This window comes from Ursus maritimus, unplaced genomic scaffold (genome assembly GCF_017311325.1).
Source record: "Ursus maritimus isolate PB19 unplaced genomic scaffold, ASM1731132v1 scaffold_7, whole genome shotgun sequence".
Classification (NCBI taxonomy): Eukaryota; Metazoa; Chordata; class Mammalia; order Carnivora; family Ursidae; genus Ursus; species Ursus maritimus.
In genome coordinates this window covers 50,527,935-50,541,911 of record NW_024426885.1, presented here as the reverse complement: position 1 = coordinate 50,541,911, position 13,977 = coordinate 50,527,935, and the positions used below count along the sequence as shown (strand labels likewise).

The following is a 13,977-nucleotide window of genomic DNA, read 5'->3' as shown; positions in this document are numbered from 1 at the left end:
CCCCCCCCCCCCCCCCCCGCCGTGCCCTTGTTTTTTAGCTCATTGAGCTATGTTTTCTTTACTTTTTAGGATTATGCTACTGCTTTTACTCCCCCAGTTATACTGCTGTTCATAAATCTGTTTTGTGCCCTTTGTGCAGAAGTTATGTATGTAAATCTTTCCCACTGGCATCAGTTTTAAGTCAGTTTGTTCTTTTTCCAGAAAGAAAAGTGGTAAAATCAAGTCTTCTTACAAGAGGGAGTGTATAAACCTTGGTTGTGATGTTGACTTTGATTTTGCTGGACCTGCAATCCATGGTTCAGCTGTCTTTGGTTACGAGGGCTGGCTTGCCGGGTACCAGATGACTTTTGACAGTGCCAAATCAAAGCTGACAAGAAATAACTTTGCAGTGGGCTACAGGACTGGGGACTTCCAACTACACACTAATGTGTGAGTATTTCTTTTCTGGGATTATTGTGATGTATGACCTGGGGATGATACTGATGTCACCTGTCATCTCTTAGGAATCTAGGTACAATCTAAAGGATTTCTCTTAACACAAATAGATCATCATCCTTGGGCATTTCTGGGCACCTCTCAAAGTATATAGTAAAAAATGTTAGTCTGACTTTTGGTGCTGAGAGAGTAGATGTTTGTTTTATATGAGGCTTGATGTGCTTTAGATTTTTAGTAAAGGCTAAGATGTTACCAAATTACCAGTGTGTTTATTTGACTTAATTGTGATATGTGAGGTACTGAGTTGGTGGGATTGCCTAAAGTGTCTGGTGTTTTTACCTAACCCAAATTAGATGTATATGTGAAAATGACTTAAGAATTTTTTTCCCTTATAAAATAAAGGATTGGTAAATAACAGAAGTACAAAGAAGAAAACCAAAATTTCTCATGATCCCACCACCTAGATATATACTCTTTGTTGTTAATGTTTGGGAGTTTCATCGTGTGTGTGTGTGTGTGTGTGTGTGTGTGTGTATGAATAAAATACATACCAGGCTGGTTTATAACTCTTTCCTACCTTAATACATTTTAATAATTTTACTATAGCATTATGTATTCTACAACATGATTGTTAGTGGCTGTATGGTAATTCTATTGGATGGATGTATCATGATTTATATGACCTCTTATTTTGGGGCATAGGTTGGGATATAAAGACCTTTTAAAAGTTTTCAGTGGAATACTACGGCCCCATGTGAGCAGTGCCTTTTATTTAACTATAATGCTACAATATCAACCTAGTGCCATAGACATTACATTGTTTGTTCTAGATTTACAAATTTAAAATATCTTATAGGAATGATGGGACAGAATTTGGAGGGTCAATTTATCAAAAAGTATGTGAAGATCTTGACACTTCAGTAAACCTTGCTTGGACATCAGGTACCAACAGCACTCGCTTTGGCATTGCAGCCAAATACCAGTTGGATCCCACTGCTTCCATTTCTGTGAGTACTACTGTGGGCTTACAATGGGGTCTTTCGTTGTGGGAATTCATCTTTTGGTATATTGAATTGTGCTGAAAATTTGAACTTTGGTTCACCCATTCCCTAGTTTACTCACAGATGGAGATGAGAATTTGTAAGGCTGCACGCATTTTCTGTGGAGGTAGTGTTTGGTATCCAGGGCACAACAGTTTGTTTAACCTCAAAAGCTACTCAATTAGTGTAGATAATAACCCTGAGCTCCAAGCCTGTCTAAGCCCAGGGAAGCCATTGTTTCAGGCCCTAGGCCAGGAGTAATAGTATTTTAATTGTTACTTTGTCTTTCTATGTGGAATAATAATACTTTGTTACTTTGACTTTGTCTTTAAGGTTTACAAAATATCTTTTAGATTTGATCTTAGAGGTTGGTGGTGCAAATGCCATTTTGCAGGTGTAGATACCAGAACTTGGAAGAAAAAGGACTTGGATCTCTGCTAGGGAAGGAGAGTGGGGGAAATGGGGGAGAGCCAGGATTGGGCTTGCATGTCTTTTGATTTCCCTCCTGTCTAGGGTGACCAGCTAGTTCATCCTGCTTTGCCTGGGACTATTCCAGCCTTAGCATTACAAGTCCTGCACCCCAGGGACTCCCTCCCACCTATCCTGGGTTCGTTGGGGGTGGATGGACACTCTACTCCTGTCCTTGGGTTTTTTTGCTACTTCTTCCTTCAGTCATAGTGGGTTTGGGGTAGGAGGGAGCGCAGCGTCTGACAGTGTGAGGCACTGGCTCTAGTTTCAGGCATAGCTGCAGCTGTTTTGTGTGTCAGTCTTACAGGTCAGGCACTGCCTGTACTGTATGTACTGGGAATGAAAAAGTTAAACCTTCCACAAGAGTTATTTCTGTTACATAAAGTGATATTCATTCCTGAGAACAATGTTTTTGATAATTTGGGCAGTTAAGCTTTTAGCCCCATTCTTATTTTATGTTAGCAGCTGTAATCAGAGAGCACGAGAGGCATCCGGAATGCTTTTCCCATTGGCAAGGCAGTGATTAATTTATTTTCCCTTCTCTGTTTCTGATTGCATTGTTGCAGTGAAAACCTTAGGATTCACGTAGTACATTACTCCCTGGTAGCTACATCGCTGTTCTCTTCAAGTGTATGTTTACGGCAGCAGCACGGATTTCATGCCAGCCAGTGTAGTGCTCTCATAGCCTAAAATGGGAAGGCAACTTTGTATCTGTGTGCCATTGAGTGACTTCTTTTTTTTTTTTTTTTTAAAGATTTTATTTATTTATTTGACAGAGATAGAGACAGCCAGCGAGAGAGGGAACACAAGCAGGGGGAGTGGGAGAGGAAGAAGCAGGCTCACAGCAGAGGAGCCTGATGTGGGGCTCGATCCCATAACGCCGGGATCACGCCCTGAGCCGAAGGCAGACGCTTAACTGCTGTGCCACCCAGGCGCCCCTCATTGAGTGACTTCTGAGGATGTGTTTGGAAGTGTATCTTGCATTTCCCATCTAAGTAGTGCTGCTATGCCCCCAATTAAGCATCGCCCCCAAAGTATTGCTTAATGTCCCATCAGTTTTGTGGTTTATTTCTGTTCTAAAATAGGAGAAACTTGTATCCAGTTGTTTCAGGTTCTTAATTTGTTGGGCACAACGTGTTCACTAGTGGGGCATTTCTTCCTTAGACTAATAGCTCACGTGGTCATTGGTGGCTTCTGAAGACTTGGCTCTACTGCCATGTGAACACAGGTGCTGTTTATGTGACTTCTGCCTGTAGTTACGTATTTCTCTCTCTGGACTGTTTCGATGTTACACATTGTAAAAGAGCGAAGGCATCAAATAATTTCCAAATCTGTTTTGATCCCAGAGGCTGTCACCTTTATACTACCAAGAACATTGTGTCCTACTGACAGCATAATAGGGAAACCTGCAGGGGCTTTGACTCTGCATTCAAAAAAATTTTTTACAGCTGTTATTGCATTTTATTTTAGGCAAAAGTCAACAACTCTAGTTTAATTGGAGTGGGCTACACTCAGACTCTGAGGCCTGGTGAGTATTCTTGATAAGTAGGATTGGTGTTTTAAAAATTATTTTTCATTTGTCAGCTTCTTACTTTGTAAACCTTTCAGAGAGTACAATGAACACGTTTACCTTCTGCCACAATTTTTTAAATTCTTTTTTTCTTTTGCTGGGCTGTTTGGAAGTTGCAGCTATCCTGATACTTCCTTAAATGCTTCAGCGTGTGTCTGCGCGGAAATAAGAACGTTCTGATCTCCTGCATAACCATAATAACATTATCACACCTAAGAAAGTTAATAACTTACTCCATATTATTTACTGTCCATTCTGTCGTCACTTTCCTCACTTGTACCTGAAATGCCTTGTAGTAGTGTTTATTTCTCTAATCAAGGTTCACTGCTTTCATTGTTTGGTCTCTATAGTCTCATTTATTTTATGTGTATTTTGAGCCCTGTATTTTCTGGAGCAGTACTGATCAGAGTTCAGTGTGTGTGAATCAGCTGGGAATTCTTGCTAAAGTGCACATTCTGATCCAGCAGATCTGGGGTGAAGAGTTCTGTCTTTCTAACGAGCTCTTAGGTGATGCCAGCATCACTGGTTCTTGCCACCATTTAAATAGCAAGTTCTAAAGCACTTGGAACTCCCTCCCCCTTCAAATAGGGATATTCCCCCAGACTTCTGTTTCGGCCTTTTTGAAACCTAAAGAAAAGACTGGTATGAAGAACACCTGTATACCCTTCCCCACATTCACTAACATCTTCCACATTTGTTTGAAACCCTCTCCATGTCTGCATGCATAATTCCTTTTTCCATATTCCCTTTTCAGTTATTTAAATGTATGTTTTGCGGACATGTAAACATATCTACCTAACACACATGTCCCAAGAGTAAGACATTTTTCTTCATAACTATAGCACTGTCACAGCTAAGGAAATTACCATTAGTTGAGCAATACGAATATGTAGTCTGTTCAGTTTCCCCCACTTGTCTCCTCATTGTAGTTGTCCTGGTCCAATTATGATTGTCTTTTAGTGTCTTATAGTCTGGGTAGTGTTTTGAACGTTGCTATATTTTCTAGAGCACTTTGAACTTTATCAGTAACATTTTTAATGCTCTGTGACTTGATCCCTTAATCTAGGATGGGACTACTTGAGTTCTCTCTGGTATCTCTGGGACTCCCAAGTGCCCTCTGGTGGCTGGCACTAGTAGGTCACCTGACACGCTGAGGGAGGGACAGGCAGGCTCTGGGGTGATTATTAAGACTGCAGACTCTTGAGGTGTTTCAGGCAAATCATGGTTGCCTGCTTTTGTTTACAGGTGTCAAGCTTACACTGTCTGCTCTGGTAGACGGGAAGAGCATTAATGCTGGAGGCCACAAACTTGGGCTTGCCCTGGAGTTGGAGGCTTAATCCAGCTGAAAGAAACCTCTGGGAATGGATATCAGAAGATTTGGCCTTAATATATTTCCAGTGTGACCAGCAGGCTTTTTCCCCCCCAAGAAGGTGATCAAAACAGGATGATCTAAACAAGAGCTGTATTTTAAATATTTAGACAGTTACTTGTTAGCTGGTTTCTAGTTGAATTGGTTATCTATCTAGTTACCAATGCTGCAGTCATGCAGTCACCTATACATTATTTAAATGTATTTAACTGTTAAATGCGCTACCCACCAATAATGAAATAGACCTTTATGAAAACTGTGCAATTGTGTGCATGTTTGTTTTTATGTTCCTATTAACATGGAAAATTGCCATTGAGTGAGATGGATCAGTGGAAGTTTTAGGATGAGGTTAAAATTTTTTTGTTAAATTCAGCCATCATTAGAATTACTTTTGGTATCACCAAACATTACAGATTATGAATAAAAACAAGTGTACATAACTAATGACTCCAAGTATTTGCAGAGTTTAAACATTTGCCAGGGTCAGATCTCCCTTGTATCTAGCTAGTACATTATTTTTCTGGTGAGCATTTTGCTTTTTACCTAAATCTGTGCCATAAAGTCCTCTGTGTCCCTAAAGTAACTCCGTGAACTTTTTGGACTACAATAAAGAGGATATATGCCTTTATATCTTCAGTTTGTAAATTTGTCCAGAATTCCATTGGATCATTGTTGATCCCAAGAGGGGCTGGAGAGGAAGTAATGAAGAAAGGAAAATGAAGGGGTGATGCTGACAGCTGTATACACATACACCATACCCCTGTGAGCTGTTGCTGCAGGAAGTGAACGAGGCTCTAGGTGGGATGGGACGAGGTGTAGGCAAATGGAGTGAGGTGTCAGGAACCAGAGGGACTGTGAGAAGGGAGTGTGTGTGCCTCCGTGAGAGGTCATTAGTCTTTCCTTTCTAGGCAGACACTGGCTGAAAGGGTTGGGTTTAAGTGTGAGACCAGAGCAGTGCCTTCAGGCTTTGTGGCCACTGGCCTTCATCTGCATTTGGGCTGAATGACAGAAATTAATAGATGATTCTGGTTGGAAAAGTAGGAAAGAGCAAGTGTTTCTGATGGGAGAAGATAGTTTGAAGGATGTGATCAAAGGTTAGAGAAGGGAGAGCCTTGTTCAACACATTTATACTACTAGACCTGAGGTACCGTTTGAAGCCTAAGAGAAGGAAATCTAGTACTTTGAGACTCAGCACCCAAAAAAGTGAAACATGCTGAAAATTTCCAGGTCAGAAAGAATCTGATGAGAGATCAGAAAAGCAAGCTTTCCACACTGTGGCGATAAAAGGCTCCTTATGATCTGTTTGTGCTAAGGGGACTGGCAGGAATGGCCTATGTGAATAAGACACACATGATTTAATTGCAGACAGTTGGAATTTGAGCCGATTTGCTTGAGTCAGGATCTTTTGCTAGGTCAAACAGGGAAAGATGTCTGCAAGTTAGGTGTGAAAGCACATCTGCTTTTAGGATACTCAAGAGAGGTGTGAAGTAGACCAGCAGACATCTCTGAAACTCTGCTTGGTGGGGAGCAACTGGTCATAGGCCTGTGATTCCTGAAGCCCCCTGGATGACCTGCCCCACAGCTAACAGGTGGCCTTCCCTCAGTGTGGCTGGAGATTACCTGGTCATGTTCTCAGGACTGGGGTGTGGCACAAGTGACTTACCAGTTGGTCAAAGATATATTTAAGAGTTAACGATGTATTTACCCAGGTGCATCCTAATAACGTTTTTAACATGTGGAGGAGAGAAGGTTGGTTCAAACCAGGGCCCAGAGGGTTGCATAAAATGCCAGGTATGTTTCAGGAGGTGTAGGAATGTGGAAGTTGCCAGTTGTGGCCTCCTCTGGCCTTGTTTCTGATAGTTTCCAGCCTTCTAGCACCCAGGCCTAGCCCAGTGGTGGAAACCTAATTGTATTCTAGGCTCATGCAGTTAGCGGAAAAACACAATATTTGCACCTGATCTTCATCTGTGGCGCGGCGATAGGATCTTCCTGTGGGATTGGGATTAGGGAGGCCCAAATAAATGAGAGAATTGAAGCACTCGGCTCCCTGTCTACCACCTCCCATAGATGCTGATGTGGGAAAGCCTAATTTTATATTCCTCTTCCTGTGCAGAACTTTTAAAAACTGCCATACTGATGGTCTTCTACCTCTAGGCCCATTTCACACGTTTCTGGCCAGTGATCGCACCCAGTCCCTCACCTTCCTCCAGGACTTCAGGGGAGGACAGGATATACACTCCAACCTTGAGGTCCTCAGGTCTTAAGTCAAGTGGCCTGGTTCTCAGAGGTGATGTCCACTGAGCAGAGCCTCCACTGCAGAGGTGAGGTTGAGCTGACAGTTCTGTGAAAATATGGGCAAATAGAACTGTCATAACCTATGAAAGTGCCCAGTGGCAAGCCTGGTCTGCTGCAAGGCCGGTTTCCTCTCAGACCCCAGATAGGGTTTCCAGTCACAGCTTCACCAAACAAGACCTTCACTCACTTGCCCCTCCTAGGAAGTGAAGTAGGAGGGAGACCAAGGGGTGGGCGCTCTATGCAGCAGCCAGCCCTCAGATCCTGTGGAGTGGAGGCAAACCTGAGGAGCTGGGGTCCTGTATGTGGCCAGGTCAATGAAAACTGTATCCTGCCTCCAGTTAGCTGGAGGCTCCTACTCGGGCTATAGACCTGGTGCCAAGTGGCCCTTAGGACTGTGCCAGGGAGGGGATGACATCTGTGACCTCAAGGCCCCCTTCTGCTTTAGAATCTACCAGTGCAGGGCCTTCCCTCCCTACCTCACTTTAGCGCAACATACGGAGGCTCAGAAGATCGTGTCCCAGGCCCCACTTTATTGTTGAATTTAAAACTCAGGGTTGGTGTCTGGGGTTCCCAGGTCCCCTCTCTAGAGGCCATCCGCTGGGGGCCAGCCCTAGATCTTGAAGGCTAAGGTGAGGCCGTCGCCCAGAGGCAGGAGGCTGATGTGGACCCTGGCGTCCCGCAGGATGCGCTCATTCAGGTTTCGCACGCACTGAGCCTCGGTGTCCCGAGGTTGAGGCTGTAACACCTCTCCGCGCCACAGTACCTGTGGAGGGGCGGGGCATCATGGGGGGGGGCGCAGGGCCGAGGGGGAGGTGCCTAAGCGAGGGGCAGAGCGAGAGCTGGAGACCAAGGACCCCAGGTGGGGAAAGCCTAGGGGACTACATGCGTGCACTGGGCGGGGCTTTGTGGCATGGGGGCAGGGCAAAGGGAGGAGCCGAGTGAAAAGACGGGAGACCCAGCCCCGGCGAGTTTTTTCTTCTCCCCCTAGTCTCTCCCTTACCCTGAGGACTGCGAGGACGCCTCCGGGGCGCAGCAGCTGCAGGCACCGCTCATAGTAGGCGGTGCAGTTCTCCTTGTCTGCGTCCACCACCGCCATGTCGTAGGTGCCGGCCTCGCCCGCGGCCAGGAGCTCATCTTGCGGGGGAGGGGGGCAAATGCGTTTGAGTTCGCTGCCCCAGCGGTCCGAAGCCCCTGCCCGGGCCCGCCCAGGCGCTGTGACCATTCAGGGACTTTGGCCTGGAGGGGTGCTCTGCCGCCCAGCATGTGGCCGAATGGCCAGGAGGCAGGGGGCTATCACTGCCTCAAGCCCACCCAGCGACCTGGTCACTAGCTCGCGCCCAGTGGCCCCACTTGGAAATGGCGCCAAGGCCCTTTCCACTCCGTTGCTCACCCAGGGTCTCCAGGGCGGGCTTCAACCGAAGGTCGATCTTGTGCTCCTCCTCAGCCTGCGGAAGGAGTGGGGTCAGAGCCAGCAAGGCCCTTCTGGAGCTGAGAGTGGCCAGGCTCCAAGGGCCTGATGAGGGTCTCAACTGTGTGGGACACTCACCTGCCTCCACAGGGGCCGCCCCAGCTCCGGGGGCCCCGGGTTCACCTCACAGGTTACCACGCGTCCGGCCGGGGGCAGAGCCAAGGCCAATGCTAGGGCTGAGTAGCCTGTGAAAGTACCTGGGGGCAAGGGACATGGACAGGCTCAGGCCAGAGTCGGGGGACATCCCGGTGACTTTGGTTCCCAGTGATCCCGGCCGTGCGCCCTACCCAGGTCCAGCGCCTTCTTGGCCTTAATGAGCCGCGCCAGGTTGGCCAGAAGCTGGGCCTGCTCACAGGTCATCATGGAATCTCCCTGCGGCTGCTCCAGGGTCAGCTGTGTCGCGGTGGTGGAGGGGAGAGGGTCGCGCCAGCACTGCCAGTCACCCAGCTCCTCCCCGGGTCCACAACCCCCTCCAGGTGCGCGGCCGTGGGCGTGGTCTCCGGGACAGGCCCTCAGGGAACGCCCACCGCTCCCAGCCAGCTGTGTCCCGGAAGTCCCGAGAACGCCATGGCCCAGCCCAAGGTCACACAACCACGTGGGACCCGCTGGGTCCGAGGTGGGCGCCTTTTCCCGCCCCTGGCCCTGCTGACCAGCCGCAGGCTCCGCAGCGCCGGGTGCTCCCGCATGGAGCGGCTCAGCAGATACTGCCACAGGGGGCTGTCTTCAGGGGGCAGCAGGCGCTTCTCTCGCCGGGATCGCCAGGGATGGCACCGTCTCCCTGCCGGGGAGGGGTCATGGGTCAGGGCCTGGGACTCCGGGGCGCCAGGGCAGAGCTTCAGCCACACCCAGCCTCGCGGAGTTCCGGGCTCGGCTCCCGCACCTGCCCCGCCTGCGGGGCTCTGCGGGGGGTACCGCAGGCCCCGCCCTACTCACCCAGGAAGAGGCCGGTGGCGAAGGCGGCGCCCAGCGCGGCCGAGCCCAGGGCCAGCGCGGCGGGCACAGAGAGCCGGGGTGCGGGCTGGATCATGGTGCGGCCAGGAGGCAGCGACGTACAGGTCACTTGGCTGGGGCTCCTGGGCCCGCACTGGGACCCGCCCGCCCTCCAGTCTCCGCCCTGTCCCGGCGCTGCCCGCGGAGGTGAGGTCTCGGACGCCATCTGGCGACCGCACAGCTTTACTGCAAGCCCCGCTAGAACGAGCCTGGCGCCATCTGGTGGCTGCACTCGGAACTGCGCCCGGAGAGGGGCGCTAGCCCTGCATGTGGTGTCCGGGGTTTCCCTGCCCGCTCCTGAGGTCTACGGTCCTGGGTCAGGGAGAAGGAATTTGATACCCCCTCCTGGGTATGCCTCTTACCGCTGCTGTTTCTGCTGGGACCCTGGGGCGTATGTGGGTGGGTGGCTGGGCCCTTGGTATAACAAGGTAGTAATGAGTACAACGTGATAGAAATGAGAGGGAGCTCTGAGAGGGACTGAGAGAATTAGGGGGGGCTTTTGGGGGGGGAGGTGAGTAAGGGTATCTGGTTGAAGGAACGAAGGACCTGGTTTGGGGACAAAACCAGAGGTGGGGCGTGGGAGTCCTGAGATTGGTCTCGTTGATGGGGCTCTGAGACAAGGTTCCTGAGACAAGGAGCCAGATATGGGTGTGAGCTCTTGGGGCCATCGTTCTCAGCCTCAGTTTCCTTTGTGTAAAGCAGGAACCACATTCTTACCGCAAAAGGCACCAGATCCCACAACTTGGCACACAGTAGGTGCTCAAGAAACGGCAGCGTTGGAGTGGAGACATTTGGGTAAGGAAAGTGATGGAAGGGTAGGTGAGGTCCCTCGCAGGGCTGTTGCGCAGGGACACTATCCAGTGAGCATTGGTGGGACACTTACTGTGACACAAAGTGCGGAAGGGGAAAGAAACTGCTGGCGCCTATTCGTAGAGAAGCTGCATTCGGGGAGCATAGCACACACAAAAATGGGGCAACTCCACTTTCACAATTTCCTCTTCTGCAAAATGGGGTTATTAATGCCCCCTCCCCCCGGGGCATTAATGGATGAAATGAGAAAATCCAAGCGAAGGACTTACACAGAGCTGGCCCTCAGTGAGCTATACTGTTACACTGCAAAGGAGTCAAAGTCCAAAGGGCAGACGGTCATCCGACTGCTGCTCAAGGTCACCTCCCCCGGCGTGGCTGCTCCCACAATCCATCTAGTGTCCAGACCAGTGCACCCGGGGCTGCCCAGGGGAGGCCACGCGCGAGGCCCCCAGACTCCGAGGCCCGGAGACAGGTTTGTCGAGGTTTGGGGGTGGTCGGTATGAGGCCGCGGCGCGGCTGAGGCTGAGGATCAGAGCGAGCTGGACGGAAACTTAAGCACAGCACTGACCCGCGCTGGGAGGCCCGCCGGAGGAGGCCCGGTCCGGCGGAGTGTCCGGGAGCCGACGACGTCTCGAGTCAGACACACGGGCGGGACTGACCGGGGCGCGGGGCGGAGCCTGCCGTCCGGGGTTGGGCTGGGGTGCGCCGGGTGGGCCAGAGGCCGCGGTCCTAGCTCCTCCCAGTTCCCCGCCGCCCGGCCGGCGCCCTGCTCCGAGGAGAAGCGCCTGCTTCCTCACTGGGTGGCCCAGTAAATGTTTCTCTGACCTGTAAGTCTCATTCCCCAGAGTAAGGGCTGAGGCTGCTGGTCTCTCCCGGCGCTGAGCACACAGCAAACGCTCAATAATTGCTCTCTGAATAGTACGTTGGAGCTGCGTCGGGCTCCTTGCTGCCTGAGCTGCCGGTGCAGTCAACACCGTAACCGGAGGGGCCTTCTACTGAGCGCCCGGCGTTCTAGCCAGCCTGCCTGTGAGGCTGGGATAGGATTCCCATTTTCCAGAGGAGGAAACCAAAGCTCAGAGAGGCCGCCTCTGCACGCTGACTCCGTGCACCCGGGCCCCGCGGGAGCCGGACTCCCGAGCAGCGCTTTCCCGGCAGCTCTGCTGGGCTCCCTGCACCAGGCCCGCGGTCATGGGGACCCTGGGCTCAGCTTGGGCCGCGGACCAGCACTTTCTCCCCTGTCTGGGGGTCCGGATTCGGGCCGGACCCCAGCTCACACCCGAACCTCCCTCCCCGAGCCCGGCTTCAGGCGAGAGCCCCGGAGAGGGGGTGGGGGTGGGGGCGGGCAGGGAGGGGAGGCATGTCACCATATATCCCCGTCAGATTAAAAAACTAATTTGAAAAGATTAATGTATTCCATTCTTGTTACGCTGGCTCTGATACCTCTGGGCCCGCGGCCGCTCTGCCTCCTGATTATTGAATTTTTATGGCCTGGTAATTAATTGCAGATTCCCTGTTTTGTTCTATTTCTTTTTCTCTGACATTTTAATTTCAACAAAAAGCAGTGGTCTCCATGCAGGTTCTCTCTGGAGATCCTAATGGTCTATAAAACAGAATGACTTATAGACGTGGCACCCACTTCAGTTGGCGAGCGATTGTTTGAAACCTTGCTGATCACGCAAAGTTTAATTTTTCCACCTCCCTCCCCCGTTTGCTACTCATTTCTTGTCTCTCGTGCTGCAGCACCAGTGTCTCCGCTCACAAGGAAGGGAGCAAAGCGTCGCCCCAGGATCCCACAGCGCCTTTTCCAGGGGGCTGAAAACTGTCGGTTCTGTTTCTTTTCCTCAGAGGTGGCCCTGTGGGGGTGGGGAAGGGGGGAGCTGGGCCTTCCCAAAGGGCCCTGTGGATGTGGGCAGCTTCCCCCAGGGGCAGGAGGAGCTGGGGAGAGGGAAGACCATTTCTACCTCTCTCAGTTGCCTTTTTGGTCAAATGTAGCTCAAATGTCCCACTAGGCGCCGAGGAACCCTCAGGCTCAGGGGGGCAGAGACCATGGGAGCCCCTTCATGCCTTTAGGTCCATGCCAGGAAGGGAGGGCTATGACCCCTGGCAAATTCTTAGCCAAAACAGACCATTGGAAACAGCTGGCCACAAAATGGGTCTGGAAGAGGCCCCTGGATTTCTATCCTGGTACCCCCAAATTCTACTTCTCCTTCCTGCTAACATCGCAGAGGCCGGGTCTTCTCCCCCAGGATCCCCCAGGGCTGCTGAGGGCAGGAGGAGAAGACTAGGGTCATAGAGTCCAGTGAGGCCTAAGGGATTAGAATGGGGAAGTGTTCACCGGCAGCACAGGTAGGTGAGGGGAGACAGTAGGGGGCAGTGGCGACTGTGGCGCTCCAAAGCTCACTCCCCATCCGCAGGCATGGCAGCTGCTTGGCTGTGGCCTATGCCGCCATATGGGAAGATGGGTGCAGTGTGGCCAGAGCTGCTGATTTCTCAAGAAAGGTTGAAATCTGGCCGGTAATATGAAACCATAATTTTAAACATTTGGATTAGACTTTTTTTTTTCTTCTTTTTTTTTTTTTAGCCCTGCATCAGCCAAACTGACTAACTCTTTGATCTCTGTGCCCAAGGGACCACTGTTTCCTCTGACTGGGAGCATGGGTGAGAGAAGTTAAGACATAGGAGTGGAGTCTGTTGGGGCTGGCTGACGCTTCTGCCCTGCCCCCACCTCAGGAATCCTCTTCCTACCTGTGGGCCCTCCATCCCCTTCCTACACTCCGTGGGCTCTCCCAGAGGCACCTTTGACCCTCTCTCCAGGTCTTTTTTTTTTTAATTTTTTTTTAAAGATTTTATTTATTTATTCGACAGAGATAGAGACAGCCAGCGAGAGAGGGAACACAAGCAGGGGGAGTGGGAGAGGAAGAAGCAGGCTCATAGCGGAGGAGCCTGATGTGGGGCTCGATTCCGTAACGCCGGGATCACGCCCTGAGCCGAAGGCAGACGCTTAACCGCTGTGCCACCCAGGCGCCCCTCCAGGTCTTGCTTCCATAGGCCTCCCCACACAGAAACTTGCCGCCTGAAGTCTGACCCTAGCTGGGGGAGAGGACCGCACCTGTTAACCTAAGCCTTCGGGGCGGGGGGCGGTGCCTGACTCCAAGGACTCTGGGGGGTGTTCTGGGCCGAGTGGGTGGATGCAGATAGACCACGAGTTAGGGGCTTCTGGGGCTCTTCAGATGAGCTGGGAGGCTGGAGAGCCACGGCCTGCTTGTGCCTCCACTGAGCTGAGAGGCTACAGAGCGGGGGCGGGCGAGGTCCCAGTCTCCGGTGCCCCTGCTCCCTTACCTGGACAGGCCGAGTGGCCACGCGATGGCATGGGCTCTAGAATCAGGTGGCCTTGGGGTCTGTCATCAGTCCCCCCACTCTGTGGCTATGTGAGTTCAGAGTCTGGCACCTAGAAAATGGGGGTGATACCTCTGTCTTGACGTTTCTGTTGCTGTGCCGAGCTACCACAAATGGAGGGGCGTAAAGCAGCCCC

General features: G+C 51.1%; 2 protein-coding genes and 1 long non-coding RNA gene across 9 annotated transcripts in view; 2 read left to right on the top strand and 1 right to left on the bottom strand.

Annotated features, from left to right (window-relative positions):
- The window catches only part of VDAC2 (voltage dependent anion channel 2), an 11,455-nt gene extending 6,314 nt beyond the window's left edge, over window positions 1–5,141 (top strand). Inside the window, exons 7-10 of the mRNA XM_040624576.1 lie at window positions 202–429; window positions 1,292–1,442; window positions 3,414–3,471; window positions 4,759–5,141. Of these exons, the coding sequence (XP_040480510.1) occupies window positions 202–429; window positions 1,292–1,442; window positions 3,414–3,471; window positions 4,759–4,850 (529 nt within the window). The 3' untranslated portion in view covers window positions 4,851–5,141. The remainder of the gene's footprint in view (window positions 1–201; window positions 430–1,291; window positions 1,443–3,413; window positions 3,472–4,758) is intronic.
- Window positions 5,142–5,223: 82 nt separating this feature from the next.
- COMTD1 (catechol-O-methyltransferase domain containing 1) lies at window positions 5,224–9,781 on the bottom strand. Of its 3 annotated transcripts, XR_005833270.1 has the most exons (8): window positions 9,579–9,781; window positions 9,296–9,423; window positions 8,933–9,038; window positions 8,724–8,842; window positions 8,568–8,622; window positions 8,178–8,311; window positions 7,083–7,223; window positions 5,224–6,871 (listed from the first exon to the last, which is right to left on the bottom strand). XR_005833270.1 is itself a non-coding variant. In XM_040624575.1 (7 exons), the coding sequence occupies exons 1-7, from the start codon at window positions 9,670–9,672 to the stop codon at window positions 7,164–7,166; spliced, it is 696 nt and encodes a 231-aa protein (XP_040480509.1). In that variant the 5' UTR covers window positions 9,673–9,781; the 3' UTR covers window positions 5,224–7,163. The 3 variants fall into 3 exon arrangements, 2 of the variants coding, with proteins under 2 accessions (XP_040480509.1, XP_040480508.1); XM_040624575.1 differs by having other exon boundaries at window positions 5,224–7,223; XM_040624574.1 differs by lacking the exons at window positions 5,224–6,871; window positions 7,083–7,223 and adding an exon at window positions 7,688–7,940 and having other exon boundaries at window positions 9,579–9,778.
- A 938-nt stretch (window positions 9,782–10,719) lies between these two features.
- LOC103667848 overlaps window positions 10,720–13,977 on the top strand; it is a 67,924-nt gene continuing 64,666 nt past the window's right edge. For all 5 annotated transcript variants that reach the window (XR_569878.2, XR_569880.2, XR_569877.2 and 2 more), the window contains exons 1-2: window positions 10,720–11,272; window positions 12,186–13,259. This is a non-coding gene — a long non-coding RNA (uncharacterized LOC103667848). The remainder of the gene's footprint in view (window positions 11,273–12,185; window positions 13,260–13,977) is intronic.

Coding starts and splice junctions, on each gene's coding strand:
- COMTD1 (XM_040624574.1), bottom strand. CDS start 9,672: ATGATCCAGCCCGCACCCCGGCTCTCTGTGCCCGCCGCGCTGGCCCTG. Junction 8,623..8,723: donor GGCGGCCCCTGTGGAGGCAG/GTGAGTGTCCCA, acceptor CTCCTTCCGCAG/GCTGAGGAGGAGCACAAGAT. Junction 8,312..8,567: donor GCCCGCCCTGGAGACCCTGG/GTGAGCAACGGA, acceptor CTCCCCCGCAAG/ATGAGCTCCTGGCCGCGGGC.